The 21,283-nt window shown below is 45.7% G+C and overlaps 1 protein-coding gene across 1 annotated transcript in view; it reads left to right on the plus strand.

Moving 5' to 3' along the window:
* LOC121293146 (synapsin-3-like) overlaps positions 1-21,283 on the plus strand; it is a 998,055-nt gene that overhangs the window by 487,647 nt on the left and 489,125 nt on the right. Inside the window, exon 2 of the mRNA XM_041215893.1 lies at positions 12,063-12,120. Coding sequence (XP_041071827.1) covers positions 12,063-12,120 — 58 coding nt within the window. The remainder of the gene's footprint in view (positions 1-12,062; positions 12,121-21,283) is intronic.

Genomic DNA, 21,283 nt, shown 5'->3' on the forward strand with positions numbered 1-21,283 from the left:
GTCACAATTCCTGTCATCATAACAGCCCTATTAGATCACTTTATCATGTTGAATACCTAGTCCTTGTTCTGAGGGTTACCACAAAGGATCAGTACATGGACTCAATCTCGCCAAAGTGATAACTAAAAGATCTAATTTCATTCAAGTTGATTTGGAGTAAATTTGGATCATGAAATAACTGTTTGTAAAAATGGCAGAATTATTGCACCTTGTTTAGGATTTGAAATGCAACAGTCCTACATGTCCTATCTGGCTTGCTGTAGTCATGTGACTTCTGCCGTGAGCTGCCATCATACAGTCAGTTCAATAAAGACTTCAGACTGAGAAGACACTGAGAAAGCACTGCTGTGTTTAAACACAAATATGGGGCAGAATCGTCCCAGATTTGCATTAAGTACAGCGGTGGCCAGGTAAAACAATGTTTTACCCATTGGCTGTGATGGCGGGTTGTCATGCTGTATCATCCCAAACCCACCACGTTATTTATGCGTTCCAGCGAAACATGTTGATTTGATGGTGGGTGGGCTCTCATTCACTGCCCACCATCACCTCGCTGCTTCAGCACGCCAGGCGCCATATTTAAAGTCCAGCCATGCACACAAGTATCAGTGCTCCAAGTCCACGACTGCTGTAGGGAAGATGTCGACGAAAGGCAAAAAGACTGCAGCCCCCAGGTTTAGCGACGTGTCACTTGAATGTCTTTTGGACACCATGAAGTCCCGCTGAGATATCCTCTAACCCTGTTTTGGCCTCAGAATGGGCAGCGGCGTAACCAACCAGGCTTGGGAGGCGGTGGCAGTGGTGGTCAGCCTCAACACCTTTCAAAAGAGGGCGGCCACCCAATGCTGCAAGACGATGAATGATCTCCTCCCTTCTGTCAAGGTAAGTCACTCTTCTCATCACTCCCGACTCTCACACTCACAAGTCCATCACACATCCACAGGGATCTCAAACACTACCAGTTCAAGGGACATCACCATTCACTCTCTCACACTCAGCGTCATTGTCTTCATCCCGTCCATGGGACCACTCACCACCCACACAGGCTAGGCATCCTTATCATCTGGCCTGGCAGGCATCCTGCTTACACTTTTTCCATCTCTATTCATGCAGGACAAGCTGGCACACAACAAACTGGGAAAGGTCGCAGACTGGTGGAGGAATGCCTGAAATCAAGGTCCTCACGGACTTTGAAAACAGAGTCATCCAGCTGGCCAGCGGTGATCTGGACTGATCCTGTGCTGATGGTGAGGTCGGCGGTGCTCTACCAAGTGAGGATCCAGCAGCACAACATCCATCAGACAACCATGCTGTGAGTGATGTGTCCTCTTTCACAGGCCACTGCCATGCACTAATTATCTCTCCTTGCTTCCACAGGCACATCTGGGAAACAGCCAATCTAGTCCATGACCGAGGGCCTCCAATCAATCCCCGAAGAAAACTCTGAAGAGGAATCTGGAGGCATCTTCCTTGAAGACAAGTCACAGCACTCACCCACACCATCCACCAATGCAGAGACACACACCTCGGTGGGACCTAGCTTTAGAGTAGCTTCAGGATCACAGTTTGGTGAGCACATCACATTGTTTGATCCACAGCAGGCAGCGGCAGATACTTATATATAACTATGTATATATATAAAAACAAAAACAAAGATAAAAACAAAAAACTGCAGATGCTGGAAATCCAAAACAAAAACAGAATTACCTGGAAAAACTCAGCAGGTCTGGCAGCATTGGCGAAGAAAGGAGTTGACGTTGAAGGGTCATGAGGACTCGAAACGTCAGTTCTTTTCTTCTCCACTGATGCTGCCTGACCTGCTGAGTTTTTCCAGGTAATTCTGTTTTTGTTGTGGTGGCAGATACTTCCCTGGAGGACTGCTGGAGGCCAGAAATTGTCTGAGTCCGAGTCAGTCTCATATCACAGTTGCTGCAAAGGCAAGCTCAGGAACATCAAGAAGGATCTCCTCAGATTGTAAGGCACGATGGAGGAGTCTGTCTGTCTTCACTCTAGGTGATAGCGTTGGCATGCCAATGCATCGAGGTTAACACTGGTAGGATGGCTGCTGCCATGGAGACCTTGGCCCAGGACGTTTCTGCACTGCTGCGCGGGCTCAACTCCATCGTTGATGCCATAGTTGGTCTCCAACAGTGTGTATGTGAGTGGAGTGCTGAGCATCTCAATCTCACTCCAGCTACCCCCTCTCCTCAAGGAGTCAGCCTAGGGCCTTTGTGCACCCGTAGGGAGGAGGATCAGCAGGTGCACAGCCCAGGGCCATCCATCCAGGTGACTCTGGGAATGTCTGACCTATCCAATTCCTCTCTTCCAGAGACCCCAGTGGTTCCAGCTCCACAGGCCGAGCAGGGTGCCACTGCCACACAGCAGGACCTCGAAAGCAGGCCAGGGCTCTCCAAGTCTCAATGCTCCAGAAGATGCCTGCCAAGGTCATCACAGACAGGGCATAGCAGTCAGCAGGCTGCCTCCACCTCCAGTGTGGATGTCCAGGGAGCACCAAGATGTAGTGGCAGGGTTAGGAAAGTTAAGAAATTGTAATTATACAACTTGGGCATGGGTGTTAATCACCTGTACATACTGTTCACTGTTGTCAATAAACTCCCAAGAATGTCTCCCTGCCTATGGCTCCTTGTTCTGAAGAGCAGTGTTCATGTCACTCAGATGCGAAACCTTTCTGCACAAGATAAAGGCAGATGCCTCAGTCCAGGGCCTCTTACCTGTGCTCTGTGCTGGTCTGGCGTCAGACTCCGTGGACAAATTCTGCATCTCGACAGTGCTTGTAATTGCTGCCAGAATGTTGTCGGCAGGCATCACAGAGTTCCATCATTCTCTGTGTGCTCTCAGCACCTTTAAGGTGAGACTGGCCACATCTCTTCAGTATCTCTGACCAGCGATGTTGTGCTCCTGAAGGACTCAGGTGCTGAAGGCAGGCAAAACATCAGGTGCTTCTGAAGTTTATGATACAACACTGGTTCTCGGTCATCTGCAGGAATGAAAGGCGGTGTCTATAGACTCTGGATGTTGCTAGGCACTGACCTTGTGCCTTCTCAGCGGTGTGTGTGGGAGGCCCAGTGCCCTTTCTTCCTGAGGTTGCTGCTCCTGCCTCTGCGCAACCAGGAGCCTCAGTCGCTCTCTCCTCCGTCGTCTTCGCTCTCTGTAGGCCATCAGATGTACAGCTAGTTCACCAGGCTCCATGATCCTGATGTATTCCTCCTGCAGGTTGAAAAAGAGAGACATGTGGTTAGCATGGGTGTACTAAGAATCTGTCCTGATTAAGTGTGAAGGCCCCTTAATGCTTTACGGAGAGTGCTGGCCATCATTTGGATGACCAGAGATTATTTTGCGGCATGGCTGCTCTAATGCCACCCAGTTACCCCCAACTCCACCTGACTGATTGGCAGCAGCTTTGCCCACTGGACTGCATGCTGTACTCTCAGCTCAGACACAGGCATTCTCCTAATCCACACTGCAAGGCTGCACTGTTAGCTTGAACCATCGGAGAGATTAGCCCAAACCAGGATGATGACATTGCAAGAGGCTGTGATTGCCTCCAGCAGTGACTGCTCCATGGTCAGCTTTCGCAAGGAGTGTGTACAACATGTGCAGTCGTCCAACTGATCTGTAGTCCTGCAGTCCACTAAAACGCTCATGACTTTGCAGTCTGTTCAGGGGTGGGGGGGTGGGTTGAAAAGCTTTGGAGCACTTTGATTCCTCTGCATTGCCTGAGTGGGCAGATAAGCTAGAAGCCCAACTCCAATCATATCAATGTGGCTGTGCCTGAACTGTCTCAGCTGCTGAGGAATGGTCACTTTATATAGGTTTCCCTAATGCATGGCTGCTTCCTTCACCCACCCTACCCCCCACCCTGAGTGCTTGTGTGCTATATTCAATGGCAGGAATATGTTGCACCCCCCATCCCCACTCCCCCACCTCAATGGCAGGGCTGCTCTTGACACCGCCCCACCCCTCCCTCCCTCCCTCCCCCCACTGGCTAAAGCTCCTCAAGCTTGAAGTTCAATAGGCAATCCTGGTGAGTGCTGCACATTGTTGCTGTGTACTCACCTCTGAGATGCACTCAAAGTCCAGCCCGTCAAGTGCATGTCTTTTCTGTGCTGTTGTGAAACACATCGGCGGGCTCTCCCACCGACGTGGACGGATGATCCAGCAGGGTGGAGGGACGATTCCAGTGGACTGGCCTAAAAATGATATGCAGATGTGTTACAATGGGTTCCTGATGTTTGATGCCGGGAAATGTGGCGATTGTGAACTGGTTTCACGCCATCGTGAAAGCTGCTGAAAAAGGACAAAGAGAAAGCAAACAAAGGCATGGCTACAAGTAAAACACTGAGTAGTGAACATGGCAGTAAACATTCCATTCTCAGCACCTGCTGAAATGAAAGGTGCTATGTGTAAGAACTGACAATTTTTCAACTTGCAATGGCAAATCTACGAGCTGGCAATAGATTTAATTAACAAGCCAGAACCGATAAGAGTGGCCACCCTTCCAACATTGCTGGGGAAGGACTGCTACAAATTTTATACCACCCTAAATCTAACTGATGAATAAAGAAAACAGACAGCAGAGATTTTGAAAGCCTTGAATGAACGTTTTGATCCCTGAGTAAACCTAACTTATGAATGCTATATTTTCAACACTAGAGCACAAGGGGAAAAAGAACTCATTGAACAGTATGCGACTGCAGTAACACAGCTTGAAGAATCCTGTGAACTCGGGCAGCTAAGAGATGATTTGATTAAAGATCAAATTGTCTTACGAGATCCTTCAGTGGGAGCAAGTTCACTGAAGGAGGAGAAACTTACATTCAAGAAAGCAATAGATGTGTGTAGAAATGCAGAGGTTGTAAGACGTCAGCTAGAGCACACATATGGCAGAACAGACCAGGAGATACATTATGCTGAGAAACATTCCTGGCCTAAAAAGCAGAACAATCATGAACAAAGGGCAGGATGCAAGTACTACAGATGACATCATACAAAGGAAAAGAAGGATTGCCCAGCGTGGAGAAAGTACTGTTTTAACTGCAATAAGCTGAATCATTTTGCACACAAGTGTTTGGTGAGAAAAAAGCAAAACAAGCCTGTATAGATGGCCACTGGGGAGATATCAGCAGAACAGCCTGATGAAACACGATGCATAATACAACAGGTTTGTTCCATCAGGTCTACAGGTGATAAATGGTTTGTGACTGTTACAATGAGGACTGAAGAAGGAGAGTATCAAGTGAACAAAAAGTGTCAGATAGACCTTGGTGTATCATGCAACATGATAAACTTCACAGACCTGTGTGAAGTAGCTTAGCATGGCAATCCAAAACTGAAGTTGTCGAAAGTGAAGTTGAGGCTTTATGATGGCATGATACTCATACTGAGAGAACAAATTAGCTTGAGAGCCCAATGCAATGGCAAAAAGGAAGATTTGGAGTTCCAGATCATAGATGTGATGCAACAGCCACTCATGTCAGCTGGAGCAAGTCTAAAGCTTGGGCTGGTAATCCTAAACATGCTGACAGAGATTCAATGTGAAATAGCAGCTCAACATGCTCTGGAAGTCATCAACCCAGCATAGATATTGAACTTGGCAGATAAACACCTTGCTCAAATCAAGCAAACTACCCAACAAGATGCAAGTTTCCAAGTGCTGCATGAAGTAGTGATGAAAGGATGGCCTGAGAGCACCAAGGATACACCTGTGGTCACATGAGCATATTGGGCATGCCGAGATGAATTGACAGCCTAAGATGGCATCTTGTACAAAGGAAATTGAGTCATCTTCCCAAAGGAGATGAGAGGAGAGATACTGAAGCACATCCATACAAGCCATCAAGAAATTGAGTCAAGTCTGAGAAGTGCAAGAGGAGTGCTCTGCTGGCCAAACATGAGCAATGAAATTAAGAATCACATAGTTCAGTGCAGTGCTTGTAATGAGTACCAAGCTAAACAAGCTAGAGAGCCATTGAAGACACATTACATCTCAGACAGGCCATGGATGAAGCTGGAAGTAGATCTCTTCACCGTAGCAGGAACTGACTATCTTATCACTATAGACTACTATTCTGACTATTGGGAGTTAGACCAGCTGACTTCAACGACAATAAGAGAAATAGTCAAATGCCTGAAAGCACACTTCAGTCGATACGGCATTCCAACGTTGTGATGAGTGACAAGGGCCCTCAGTTCACAAGTGTATAATTTGGCCGCTTCACAAAGGATTAGAAAATTCAGCACTATGCATCATCACTGCACTATCCCCAATCAAGTGGAAAGGCTGAGATGGCAGTGAAAATCACCAAAGGAATCATCAAGAAATCGAGCAAATCTAGCACAGATGTATACAGGCATTCTTCAAGTGGAGAAACACACAACTGAAGGCATGGAAAGTAGTCCAGTCCAAAGGCTAATGTCACACTGCACCCAAGCTACTCTTCCAATAGCAAAAAAGTTACTGAAACCAGAATTAGTAACAGGCATGACTGAAAACATTTAAAGTGAAATGACAGAAGGCCAAGTTTCATTTTGACAAGACTGTCAGACAATTGCCAGAGCTGAACACTGGAGAGTCAGTCAGGGTGCAAGCCTTCAATGTTCTCAACAGGAGCCAACCCATGTGGAAACTTGGGACATGCGCAGAGAAATTGTCACCTCAATCATATATGGTGGAAGTGAATGACCAAATGCACTGGCACAACCACAGGCATGCACGCACCACTAGCAAAGCTGTTCCTCCACAGCAATTGGCCTGTCAGGGAAAGGTATCTCACCAGCTGTGCTGAGCACAGAACTACCATGAATCCCAGAGCTCCACAGGTCCCCAACAACGGCAATGGAACAACAACAGTTACCACAGCAACAAGTGCCACAGGAACGACACTGTTCGGACAAGGAACATCACCCAGATGTAAAGCCAATGACAATGCACATGTGTACATTTAAGATACCTGCATGATTTAAAGACTATGTATGCAATGCAGGGACAGAGACTGCCTAATAGAACAAACTGTTGTTAATGCATGAGCACAGTGAGTGTATAGTGGGTAACTTGGATAACTCACAGTTACACATAATTGGACATGTAAATGTGTCTTTTGTTTGTTAGGAAAAGGAGGATGTTTGGACCTTTTGTTCATTAAGAAAAGGGGGTGTTTGGGTTTTGAATGCAACAATACTACATGTCCTAGCTGGCTTGCTGTAGTCATGTGACCTCTGCCATGAGGGAAGCTCTTAAAGCTGCCATGTTACAATTAAGACTTCAGGCTGAGAATACCCTGAGAAAGCATTGCTGTCTTTGAACATGAAGCACACTGAATCTGGAATCTCCTCACCAACCCTACTTTTAATTACATATCAAATAATTAAGTTAGGAATTTGAAGGTTTTTTTGTGTTTTTTAAAATAACTTATATTCTTCAATGGATTTCAAAGGCTGACTTTCAAGTTTGCTTATTTGAAGGATGAAGCCAAATCTTCCCATGGGTCAGAATTATCTTTTCTTTATATAGTTCCCTGAACTGTAACGTAGTCCCACTTGATCTGGGTCCCTGTCTGCCTCAGCTTAGCCTTCATCTGCTTAATCGCTAATAAATTCACTCATCACTGTGGATGCATAAGCTACATGCAGTGTCATTAAAACCCTGCAGTTCACTTTTGTTGGTACTATGTAACTGGAAACATTGCTTTCCATTAAACCTTCATTCTAAAAATACCAAATATGAGTTTCATTTATCAGTCACTGTTCTCTAGAAAGCTGAACAACATGGGAAGGCTGCAGATATGCCAGCCATCTAGAATGCAGTGTTTGAGGGAGATGCTACTGTGTTACACTGGAGTTGAAGAACCAGAAAGATATACTCAAGCCACATGGCTTTGGCAGCATGGTACTGACTGACCAAACTACTGAAGAGGTAGTTTTTCTTTAATTCATGGTGTGCCTCTCACATATCTTGCAGATAAATGCATTGTCTGATCTGTTACTTTGCAAGCAGAGAAGATGAGGATTGATTTGTTGTATTTGTTCATGTAGTACTTAGTTTGTGCCAACAGATGGCCTTGCTACACTGTATAAACAATTTGTCATCACTATGAAAATGTTTCACAGGAGTGTGTGAGCCCATATCATGATCAGTAGTGCACTACTGTCCCTTCATAGGGAGTGCAATGCCATCGTACGTATTTCTTTGACCACTTGTGAAGCTGATGATTCTTGTTCTAAAAATCTTTTCCTCAAACCATTAATTGTTTTGGCCTCCATGCTGGCTGAGGAACAGACCCGGAGCCAGAATGATCAGCAAGCAACCCAATACCACCAACAATAGCTATTGTGGAGTTAGAGTAATACAGCTTAGAGAACCCACTTTACCAGAATTGGGTAGATCAGATGTTGCCCTCTCCAGCACACACACACCCCCCCCCCCACCCCCCCTCCCCCCGCCACTAGCATGATTCATAGAAATGTTGTCAAGGACAACGGGGAGACTCTCTTCTCTTTGAAAATTGCTGTGGGTCTTTTGCTTCTACCTAAGGAATGTCAAGGCCTTGGATTAATGTCTTGTGTGAAAAATATAACTTCTGACAGTATAACAATCCTTCAGTTCTGCACTGCATGTTAGCCTGGATTATATACTGGATTAGTAGTACAGAATGGCATGTCACCCTTTGTGTATATGCCACAATTATTTTCTGAAAGAGAAGTTCAATCAGAACTGCAAACTGCCCAATTTAACTGGCATTGGAGTATGAATTATTTGCAGCTTGGCAAAGACAGGGGATTCTCAGGAAGGCTGGAATGAGGCAGGGAATGCTCATGCCAGCTAGCAGGAGTTGCTCAGATAGGGCGGGACAGGATAGACAAAGTGTGGTGTGGCAGACCATAGAAAAGTTAGGCTCGATAAGGCATATAAAGCTGAGATTCAGTGGGACGGGTCAGAGAAAGCTTCAGCAACATTTAACAGGGTAGGGGACACTTAGGAGAGGGCAGATGATGACTGGATAAGGCAGGGTGAGCTCAAGTAGACTTAGCTATCATTTTTTTAAATGCCTTATTTGAAAAACATTTCTATCCTCAAGGAATCTAATTGTTTTAATGGTTGGATTTTGGGAAAAAGAAGCAAATCATTTAAAAGTAATGGAAAGAAATTAAAGTCATATTTTGCAGTTCAAATTTCAAATATATGTTGAGGTGGATGTATATTAATGTATAAAGTCTTCTTGATCGTCCAAAATATTCCTAATTGAATAAGCCATTTGTTGGCACTAGCTATATAAGAACCTTTTACCTGCTTTGTGTTGCAGTCCAGTAATTGGCAATTGTGAAACACAATGTCCACAACAATTGGGGAAATTCTATTAAGTGAGTGTCACGTTGATCATCAGTGTGGTGAATAGAAAGGAGCCTGAGTAACACAGTGGGTTAGACACTGACCTTTCATCTTTGGCATATTGGTCAAAATCCAGCTTGGCTGACTAGATGGATTCAAGTTTCCTGTGTTTTGAGTAAACTCAAACTAGTTCCCGATAGGTAAGGACACAGTATGCAACATTAAAAAAGAAACTTGCATTTAGATATACCCATATTGTGTGACTCAAATATCTCAAAAGGCTTCTGTATAATGAATTGCCTTGAAATGAAGCTACTGGTATGTGGGTATTTTCTGAAAGCAGCAACGACATGAGTTAATCACTTCTTGCTGATCAGAATTGAGGGAGAAATGTTGCTCAGAGCACAGAGAGTACTCCTGCTCTTCAAGTTCAGTCACCAGGTCTTTATGTTCACCGTGTGACCTCAGTTCACTGTCTGAGCCAAAAGTTGGCACTCCTGAATTATCTGGCCCCTGAATTATAAAGCCAGATTATGGGCTTCCCTTTCTTGGTAGAAATATGCAGTAAATATCAGGGAGAGGTGGGTGGGGCACTTCTGAGGCAGATCCACTGTTAGGGCAGGGAAAGGTTTATTGTGGATACAGACCCTGCTGTGTATACCTGGGAGTGTCTGATGCTGATATTGGGATAAAGTATTATAAAGCTTTAAATCCCCTATCACTGACACCCCCAACCTGATCAGTACAAATATTAATCAAAAAATAATAAAAAAAAACAACCTGGCTCAGCAGCATGGTGACTTCAACTCTTGTGTAGTCATGATTTTACACATCTATTCTGGTAGCCTTTTAGAAAGTATTGAGCTTTGGTCACAGAGAGCCCTTGTGCATGCTTACAATTCTGAGTAACTCTCTTTGTTATTTTACTGCCATTGTGGTAAACAAGCTCAGAGTGGACATGTCCAGAATTCCAATTTCTTTTCCTTCATTCTTGGCACGTTTGCCTCCATTACTGGCGAAGTCCTGTAAAGAATCTCAATCCAAGTGCAGCCCGAACACATGGATGTGGGAGCTGACAGCCTGGCTTCTGTTTAAGGGCACTCGACTGTAGCGGCTGAGCTACTGCTTCTTTTAAAGGAATGTAAACAGTCTCCAGTGCACAGGGAACTGAATCACCTCAGTTAATGCTGCCAGCTGGCCTCATCGCAGAACCCCTCCCAACCCCGATCACAGACTAAGATTCAGACAGGGTAACCCAGGATGCCAGCACCTCAGCACAAGCTGAGGAGAAACTGATCATTATTCATAAATTAATGGTATATGTGAAATAGCACACTGAAATCTAATCATGGTGCTTCAGATGATTTATTATGTTAGGCTATAATAAATGGGACAATTTCTTAGTAGATGACACAGTGTTTTTCAAACTAATTCCTAAGGAAACTTACAATGTTAAAAATTTACCTGTTATGTTTTCCTAGAATTCCAGCAAGTGGTGCCTTAATAGGATTAAAATATTAATTTTAAAGGTGAACCTGTCATGGCTCCCTGTAATACCACCCTGATGCTATATTATCTTCTCTCAACAAATCACTCGAAATTCTTTCAGAAACTAAGACAAAACAAACGATGATGAAGCAATCACACTAAATGGGAATGGCTTGGAGGGGAACTTGCAGGTGTTGGTGCATCTGCTGCTGTTGTAGGAACATAGGAGCAGGAGCAAGCCATTCAGCCTGCTCTGCCATTCAATTAGATTGTGGCTGATTGTCTACCTCAATGCCACGTTTTCGCACTATCCCCATATCCCTTGATGTCATTAGTATCCACAAATCTATCAATTTCTGTCTTGAACATGCTCAATGACTGAGCTTCCACAGCCCTCTGGGGTAGAGAATTCCAAAGATTCACCACCCTCTGAGTGAAGAAATTCCTCCTCATCTCAGTCTTAAATGGCTTCTGAGACTGAGTCCCCTGGTGCTAGACTTAGCAACTATGGAAAGCATCCTATCTACATCTACCCTGTCATGTCCTGTGAGAATTTTGTAATTTTCAATGAGATCACCTCTCATTCTTAAAAACCCTAGAGAATACAGGCCCAGTTTGTCCTTCTAGGTGGTAGAGGTTGCAGATTTGGAAGGTGCTGTGGAAGGAGCCTTGGTGAGTTGCTGCAGTGCACTTTGTAGATGGTACACACTGCTGCCACTATGCGCCGGTAGTGGAGGGATTTAATGTTTAAGATTGTGGATGGGGTGCCAAGCAAGATAGAATTTTTTAACTTTTGTGTTGGCCCCATTTCCATAATTTCATTTAGCCCTAAAGCCCTCCAAGAACTATTTTCCTTCAACCCTGGACTCTTGTGCATCCTTCACTTTGTTCATTCAAAGTCATTTTGACTATATTATTCTCCTATGAAGCACCTTGGGATATTAAAGACACTGCATAAATACAAGTGGCTGTTGATTTACAGATTGGATTTTCTACTGTTGGCTGTAAAAGAATGGTCTATGGGACAGGGTCACAATGAAAGTTGAGCAGAGGAAAAGTGGAAAGTCGGCACATTGCTGCCATGGAATATGTGCATGGGTCAGTACTTTTCAGAACGGTACATGTAGATGAAGTACAGATAGATCCGATTTGCAGGAGATTTGCAGAGAGTTGCCACATGTAAGGTAATGATCTTTATGCGTGATTTCCTTTTCATTTTTCTTTTCAGGTCCAAATACTTCCGAGGCAAGAAGGTCCTGGATGAATATGAGATCCGTTTAGAGCAGGCATGTATGCTTACCTATCTATGTAACTAAAACTTTTGCGTTTTGCCCACATCTCAAAAGCATCCTTGCTGCAGGAAGTGTAATTGGCTCAAAGCTCATTGCATTGATAAAAGTATTAAACCTATTACGAATTATAAGCTGTACAGTGAATTACATCAGGATGGCACTGGCAGTCCAATGTGGATGACCCAAGAAATGACCAAGGAGAAGATACAACTTGTGGTGTCATAATTCCTTTTTCCTATGATTTATAATGTTGCTAAATTTTCAAGAGGTTTGTGAGGAATTTGTCTTTGCTGAACTAAAATGTGCCAAATCATTTTAAAACTGACCTCCTGTGGCCACTGGGCTTGAGGCAGGTTGTGAAAAAGCTATCTCTTTACAAGATTTTCACCTTCATTGTATGCGTGAGCTGCAATGATAAATACCGGGTTCTGGATTTTCTAAGAGAGAGATGTATTCATCTGAAGTTCAGTTGCACTAAAGGGTGATGGTGACGATACACTTACTGATGTGTCTCAGCCTGTCTTTGTTTCCATTCGTCATGTTTCATACCTGCTGATCAGGGGCTGCTTAGGGTGAGGTATGTAGTATGGGATTCATTGTTTACTGACATGGCACTTCTGGGTCCTGATGGGATGGGGTAAGGTGGGGTAAGTTGGGGTGGGGGACCGGGAGGGGGAACAGTCAAATGGCCTAGTTTTCATAGCGGTAAATTGTTAATTAACTGGAGGGAGGTTTGGTTAGCCAATTAGCAGCCGTGGGGCTAGAAACAGAGGTGGGACTGAAAGACTGTGGGCCCAATTTAAAATGCCATTTCTGTGGCTCTCATTCAACTCATTGAATTGCAGCAACAGACTTGGAACATGAATGGCAGAGGGCTGGATATCGGGCCAGGCCTGGAAGCTAGGACAGGACTGGAAACCAGGGAAGGGCTGCCTCTCGTTTTGCTGATGCCGACCTGGAGGACCTCCTTGTGGCAGCAAGGGAGATAAGAGAGGTCCTCTTTTTGGAGGGTGGCAGGAGGAGGCCACTCTCGCAAACCAAGCAGGGCTAGATCAAGATGGCGAAGATCATCAGCAGACAGAATCTGGTCAGGAGGAACTGGGTTCAGTGAGGGTAAAGATTCAATTGCCTTATTCACTCTTGCCAGTGAGTACACTGCCAGACCCACAGGACAGGCCTCTGAGCCTTCAACCTCAGCAGACACATCAGCCGAAGAGCTTGCAGGTGCACACTGCTCTTGAACATAGAAAGAATGTGTGTTCAGAAAACTTACTGACCCTTCAGCAAGGCTCAGAGCCTCAATGTTGCGGAGGACCTGCCAGTACTGATACACGCAGCTTCCCCCCGCAATGAGCCGATGGCGTTGACCATAGAGGCCTTTGTATCTCACAACTTTTGTCCTTGCAGGAGAAAAAGGCTCAGAATGCCCCGTGAAAAGGTACAGAATGGAGGAGGTGCGTCCCATTGTGCTTATTGACCGCCCTGAAGGAGATTGCCAGGATGGCTTCCTCAGGAGCAGCTCAGGGAAGGCAGGATGGATATTCCTAATGGAGAGGGTGAAAAGATATTACAATCTGTAGATGGAGTGGATGGAGTACACTCCCCCCCTCCCAACAGCACGCTAGAGACTCAGCTTCATTGGGAAACCTCAGCACTGCAGAGGCTCCTGCTCTGCAAGGCTGGTTCTCCTAATGTGCTCTTGTGTCTCCTAAAAGTTCAAATATCAGGTGGAAGGACAGATTACTGTTTCTGCACAGGAACAAGTGCTGGCAGCAGAGGCATCATACCACCACACTCACATCTTGCAAGCGTCCCCTCCACCAGCTCAATTATAGTCACTCGGTGGATCTTTGTGCATGCATAGACAGGGCAGCATTGGATGATGAGCACTTCCTAACCAGCAGGAGGTTGCAGAGGCTGAAGCAACTGTGAACAATGCCCCTCAGAGTATGTAGGACAGACACAGCGCTGTTTAGATGAGCACAGGTGGATGCCTCATGAATCACAAGAAAGAAGGGTTTTACTTAGACCACCAATAACTGATATGTTCCTGTGTGGGAGTTCCCTGAAGTGGGTGCGGGGTCATAGGGTGAGAATGGAGGAGTCCACGATGGCTCAGGGCTTTGAGTGTGTGAGCTGCTCCATTGAGGGTGGCCAATCCCTGAGAGCCATATACAGCAGCACTCAGAGTGAATACAGGACCTACACCGATGTTCACAGGATGCATGCCACACTATGTAGTCTTGACCAGCCAGTGGTGTTGATGGCAGAGAGATGTTTGGAGAGGATGCCAGTTATATCCCAGCTGGAGCTTCCCTCCAGCCATTGTGAGCACCAGCCAAGTGCTAAGGCAGTCGGATAAGGGTGCCACCCCTCACAGGTAACACCAGCATCAATGACCTCCTCGACCCATCTGACTGAGAGACCATCTATACTGCAGTGTCCAGTGACAGAAGTTACCTCTGCAATGATGCAGATGCAGCAGCCTCTGGAGATGCCCCCATGGAACCTCCACAACAAGGACGTTCGCCACAAACATCTCAGCTGCAAGTAGAGACAAATGAGCAGGTTGCCTTCACCTCATCTGTGGCCACAAGGAGGCTGAAGGAGTCCTGGTAGTTGCCAAGAGTGAGAGTGTACATGTGCGGGAGGCTTTTGTTATGGTTGCAGACCAGTTGAACTTTGTGGGAGTGGAGGCCCTACCTGTTGATGAATCTCACTGGCCAGTTATTTAGTGCCTTAATGGCCACATGGGTACATTTGATAATGCCCTGTGCCTGGGGGAATCCAGTGATAGAGGTAAAATCACTGCCCTTTGTGTCTGCGAGACCCCATTTGTCTGGAGTTGGATGTACTGTCCAGCTGCATAAATAGGGCATCAGTGACCTGTGAGATGCAGTGGTGTGCAGTTGTTTGTGAGTTGTCACCAAGCTCCCCAGATGATCCTTGGAAGGACCCAGGGGCAAAGAAGTTCAAGCTACAGTGGCTTTGACAATTACTGGCAGGGCACTGAGGGCAGCACTGTATGGTCTTCACCAGTGAGGGCACAAACCATCTGCCTTGTACCATTGTAACCATTTGTCTTGAGATTGCAGTCTCCTGCAGCACTAGTTCTCTGACACGTACAGATAGTTTCATGGTAATTTTCATGTTAGATCCTTTGTTGAGCTTATGGCCTCAGTTGCCTTCCCCCTGCGATTCCTCTCCTCTGTCCTCCTTGTTCCCTGGGCTCTGCCTTCCCTGAGGAGGATGTTGTTTCTCATTGTTACTGGACCCAAAGTCTGACAGTTGGGCTCCAATCATCAGCTGCTGCCTTTTTGGGCTCAGCTGGACTCCCAACAATGGACAGCATTTAATGGAATGATGGGGTCTCACCCATTTGCCGGAGAGCCGGTGAATGTCCTGCGTCACCTCCTTTTGGGAAGGCCTGCTGCATTAAGTGCTAAAAAGCTGATTAACTGGGCAGCAGCAGGCCTTTCCTAGGATCAAGAGCCCTGGGGTGAAGTGCGGAAGACCTATCCACCTAGAGGCGCTGATCAATTAGAGGCCAACAATTCTTTGTCACTTGGCAGCGCCATTGGGGGAGCAGTGGCTGCTGCCGGCAATGCACCCCCTTGAGGCCCAGAATTGCTGAGGGACCCAGGCAACAGGTGAGTGATGGCGGGTTGGGGATTGTGAGGAGGGGTGGAGGGAGTAGGCAGGGGGTTTGTTCTCAGTGGGATTCCACCCCCCACCTCCCTGACACTGGGTCCCTTAATCAGGTACTGAGTGCCTTTGAATGAAGGGCCCCTCTGGAAGCCCGCAAGCGAGTCCCTCGCACACCACTGGGTGAACTCCAGCGACAATGGGATGGGGCCCTTAAATGGCCATTAATTACTCACTTATGGGCTTCAATTGGAGGGAAGGCTGTCCATGAGCCTTCCCACCCTGACTTAATCAGGGTGGAAGGGGGAAGGGAGCAGAGACCTCACCCCTCCCACTGATTAAATGTCCCCTGCCACTAAACTTGCTTTGGTGGAGGGCATTAAATTCCACCCAATGTGTGGAAATCTAAACCCTCCTCTTATGCCCTCAATGCCAGGAAGGTGCCAACCCTTGCCCTACCTGAGTGCATTTGACAACTCTTCCTGCAACCTGTGCATACCCAATAGCACCTGTGTACCAATGGCTGAATGCCACTCTCAGTTGTGCTTCCTTTTATGACCCCACCTAATTTTGGGGGGCAGCCACCTCCATGCACCTGGTCTGTCCCTGATCCAACATGCGACATATGCCAAACATATCCCATCAAAATCCAAAACTGCTCCTCTTCATTCTCACAATGAAGTTCTTAACTGCCTTAAATTAATAACAGAAAATGCTGGCAAAACTCAGCAGGTCTGGCAGCAACTGAGGAGAGAGAAACAGAGTTAACGTTTCGAGTCTGTATGACTCTTCTTCAGAGCTAAAGAGAAGTAGAAAGGTGATAGATTTTATACTGTTTAAGAGAGGGTGGAGCAGGTGAAACTTGATAGAAGGCCAGCAATAGATGGGGGCTAAGGAGAGGTTGACAAAGATGTCATGGGCAAAAAGGCAAAGCGAGTGTTAATGGTAGCGGTAAGGGCTATAGGAGGTGCTGGTAGCGGCGTAAAGGTAAGGAAGCAGAAGGTGTTAATAGCAGAACAAGGGTCAACACTCTGTGAAAGAACAACATGGAACAAGCAACAGATGGCCCTTTTGGGGGTAGGGGGCAGTGGTTGGGGAAAAGGATAGAAAACAGATATAAAAGGGGATTAAAATAGGGGATAAGACGACGAATAAATGAATAAAAATAAAAATAATTAGATGAAAAATAAAAATAAATTTTAAAAAAGAGATTGAAGGGTTGAAGATAGAGAAGAGAGTTCATGGTCTGAAGTTGTTGAACTCAATGTTAAGTCCGGAAGGCTGTAAAGTGCCTAATCGGAAGATGAGGTGCTGTTCCTCCAGTTTGCATTGGGCTTCACTGGAACATTGCAGCAGGCCAAGGACGGACATGTGGGCATGAGAACAAGATAGCGTGTTGAAATAGCAAGCGACGGGGAGGTCTGCTTCATGCTTACGGACAGACCGAAGGTGTTCTTGCAAAGCAATCACCCAGTCTACGTTTGGCCTCCCCAATGTAGAGGAGACTGCATTGGGAGCAGCGAATGCAGTAGACCAAATTGAAGGAGGTGCAAGTGAAGTGCTGCCTCACCTGAAAGGAGTGTTTGGGCACTTGGATGGTGCAGAGGCAGGAGGTAAAGGGGCAGGTGTTTCATCTTGCTGTAGTTGGCGGGAATGGTGGAGGATGATCCTTTGAAAGCAGAGGTTGGTCAGGTGAAAAGTGAGGACAGGAGTGAGAAGTGGGGACCTTAATTACTTTAATTGGCCTTATTCCAAAATTGGGTGGGTTTCCGGAACTGGCCTTTCTCCAACCTGGTGAAGCACGCTGGCAGCAGGAATGGCGCTGAGAAAACAGAACGCCAGCTGGAACTGCTATTTTCAATGTTCAACCACTTCTGTCCCCACCCCCAGCAGGATCTAAGAATCCTGCCAAATATGGTTTCTCCTGGCATGTCTCTGACCAACAGTTTACACGTATTAAAGGAAAGCTGTAAGACTGCAGCAGTTGAGCTTTCATGGTCATCAAGGTGAAAGATTGCTTACTACAGTATTCCAGTACAAAAACAAAAAATGCTGGAAAAACCCAGCAGGTCTGACAACATCTGTGGAGAGAAAGACAGAGTTAACGTTTCGAGTCTGTATGATTCTTCATTAGAGGCATTGGAGATTCAGGGTCCTGTCTAATATTTACAATCTTTCCCTACTAATGGTTTCAGGCCTTTTTGTAGACTCAGCTGCCGTGAGTTATACTAAGGTCTACTGAGGGAAATTCCCAAGGTGGTCTCCCGCCTCATCCCTGATGTGCAGGAAATTTGGGGAAGTTGAAGATAAACAGGTTTTTGTCTCAGGGAATCAAGGGATATGGGGAATGGGCAAGGAAGTGGTGTTGAACCCCAAGATAAGCTGGGATTGTACTGAATGGTGGAGCAGACTCGATGGGCCATATGGTATACTCCTGCTCTTATTTTTTGTGCTCTTGTGTTCTTTTCTTGTCCCCTCCCTCCAGAAAATAGCTGGATGGAAAACATTTTCCAGTGCCTGATTTGGAAATCCACCAGGAGCTTTGTCTCAATTGAAATTCTGGGGCCTAAATGCTGAACGGGACATATAAATGCTGTAGTTATCTAACACTTCCTGCTCAGTGAACTTGCTGTCACTGATCACAAACAGTTTATTCAAATTGCCAACTTTAAGTAGAGATCTTTGAGAAGCCCCTTCTCTTGGCTCAGTTAAATTGGGTAGCTGGGTGTATTAAATGGGTCATGGCACAAAGCTATTTTTATCTGTGGTTAATAGAATCCCGATCAAGGCGGATTACTTCTTGACAAAGCATTCAGTGTTTCTTTTCAGGCTTCAGCTGTGCATGTACCTTGTCAGAAACAAATTCTCACTTTTCAACAAATCTTTAACAAGACCCAATTTCCTTGCTTCTTAGTTTACCCTATTACCGTACAATTCTTTCCACATTATTTGTTTGCCTCAAAAGGTTTCAATACCTCAAGAGCTATCAGGCAGAACGGATTCCCATTTCATCAGATGAGGGTAGATTTAAACCTGGAGTGAAAGGAAAGTGTGAACACCAACTGCATCCCAACACAGATAGAAGTTCAGTTGTGGGTTGTTGTTTTAGGTAATATAAATAGACAAGTGTTTTAAGTTTAGGCCCTTTTTAGTCCTGATGCTGGCTGAACTGCAAGTCTTCACCTGATTAGCTTCCACTAACTGCACTGGGACTCAGACCCCTTCCCCTCTCAGCTAAAAAGGTTGGGGCGGAGCCCATCTATGATCTTGATGGCTGCCCTGCAGCAATTTAACGCAGGAAGCTGTGTTAATTACTTTAAGGCAAGACTCCAGCTCCTATCTTGTGAGGAAGTCCCGCCTTAGAGTGGTTGGCAGCTCTGCAGTCCCACCTATGCCAGCCATGAATGGTGGCCATGACTAGAACTGAAGGCAGTCGCTGAGGAGCCCAGATAAGTCCGGGTTTGGGGTCTCAGTGAGGGGCTTGGGGGGGTTCAGAACTGGGTTCAAGAGGCCTGGGGTTAAAGGAGGGGAAGACATAGGAGGGAGGGGTGCAAAGGAGGTTTCTCCGCCACCCCTACCCCACTTTCCTGGTTCACCAACACCAGCTGCACTGCTAAAGCTGCCGGGTTTTCTGCATGGAGTAGGCCTTCCTCTGCTGTAGGTAAAATACTGGCAGGGTTGGGATGAGGCCCTTTGGTATGTGGCCATTAATTGACCACTTAAGGAATGGCCACTTAAGGGAATCAACAGACCCAAGACGGGCAAGCTGCGCATGCCTCCCACATCCCCTGTAAAATTTCAGACAGGTTAGGGGCAGGTAGGTACGTGGTCAGAAGGCCACCTACTGGATTTTACATGTCCTGCCATCTTCAAACTCGCCAGGGTGGTGGGGGGGGGGGGGGGGTGTGCGTGGTGTGGGTGGGGAGCTTAAAGTCAGCCCTCATTGGTGCTTTTATGAGAAGTGTACATTGGAAATTCCGTAAGGACTCAAATTATAACTGGAAATGCCCAGTTTTTAAATTTGTGTTCAATGCATTCTATCTCCGTCAACACAACTCTTTCAATTTTGAAACAACAGGTGTTCCATTATTAACTTGATTGCTACTCCATTCAATTACGTTGTAAGTGAAATGGGACAGTGCACTTTTCACTATACCAAAGTTCACCAAAGATGTCTATTGATGTGACTGTCCTGTCCTTCTGTTCAGCTGGAAAATGGCAATGCACACCTCCACTTCATTTAGTGTGGGCCTTTGTGATTGACAGTTTGCTGAACCAATGTGAAGAAGGGGGACCCAGTGCTACATCTGAGTGATGTACTAGTGCACTACACCACACAGTATTAGCAGGTGGATTAACACCTATCAGTTTCCCCATATTATATGTTCTCGATTTCACTTGATCTGCCTCTAGAGACGCTGATTAAGTGAGGAACCTTTACAGAGGAAACAGGGAGGGATAGAACTGCTTATCCTTCTGGTTTAGAGACTGGCCGCTGGTCTCAGATCCATCACAATGCTGTCCGTCCCTTACTGAACCTTGGCACTGGCTTGAATGAAAGTATTACCTAGATAAGTTAGTGTATGCATTCTAAGTCTCTTTTAGTGAGATGGGGGCATGGGGGTATATGAGGATGCTTCCTGCTGCAAAATATATAAATTAAAATGTAAGGGGCAAAATACTGGGGATGCTGGAAATCTGAAATAAGAGCAAGAAATGCTGGAAAAACTCAATGGGTCAGGCAACATCTGTGGAGAGAGAAGCAAAGTTTACGTTTCAGGTCAATGACCTTTCATCAGAATTGAAGAAAGGTAGAAATTTTAACTGGTTTTAAGCCAGTGGAGTTTAAATAACAAATGATTTCATGATGCAACAGCCAAAGAGAATGCTAATGGTTATAAGTAAAGAAACAAAGGTTGTGTCCAAATGAGGCATGAATTGTTACATAAAAAACATCTGAATGCAACATGCAGGGATAAAGAATGAAACAGGACAAGACCGACCCAGCAAAACAAAAAAGAGAAGAAAAAACACACAAAACAAGATGGAAGCTAAGGTAATAATCTGAAGCTGTTGAACCCAATGTTTAGCCCTGAAGGCTGTAGGGGGAGGTGATGGCGTAGTGGTATTGTCAATGGACCAGTAATCCAGCTGGACTAGTAATCCCATGCTCACGGCAGATGGTGGAATTTGAATTCAGTCCAATGATGACCATGAAACCATTGTCGATTGTTGTAAGAAATCTGCTGTCCTTACCTTACATGTGACTCCAGACCACAGCAATGTGGTTGACTCTGAAATGGCCTAGCAAGCCACTCAGTTGTAACAAACCACTACAAAGTCACAGAAAAGGAATGAAACCAGACAGACCACCCAGTATCAATCTAGACACTGGAAATGACAACAACAATGGCAATCGCAGCCCTGTGGACCCTGCAAAGTTCCCCTTACTAATATCTGGGGGCTAGTGCCAAAATTGGTCTCACAGACTAGTCAAGCAACAGGATAGTCA

The sequence above is a fragment of the Carcharodon carcharias genome, chromosome 21, assembly GCF_017639515.1.
Source record: "Carcharodon carcharias isolate sCarCar2 chromosome 21, sCarCar2.pri, whole genome shotgun sequence".
Taxonomy (NCBI): Eukaryota; Metazoa; Chordata; class Chondrichthyes; order Lamniformes; family Lamnidae; genus Carcharodon; species Carcharodon carcharias.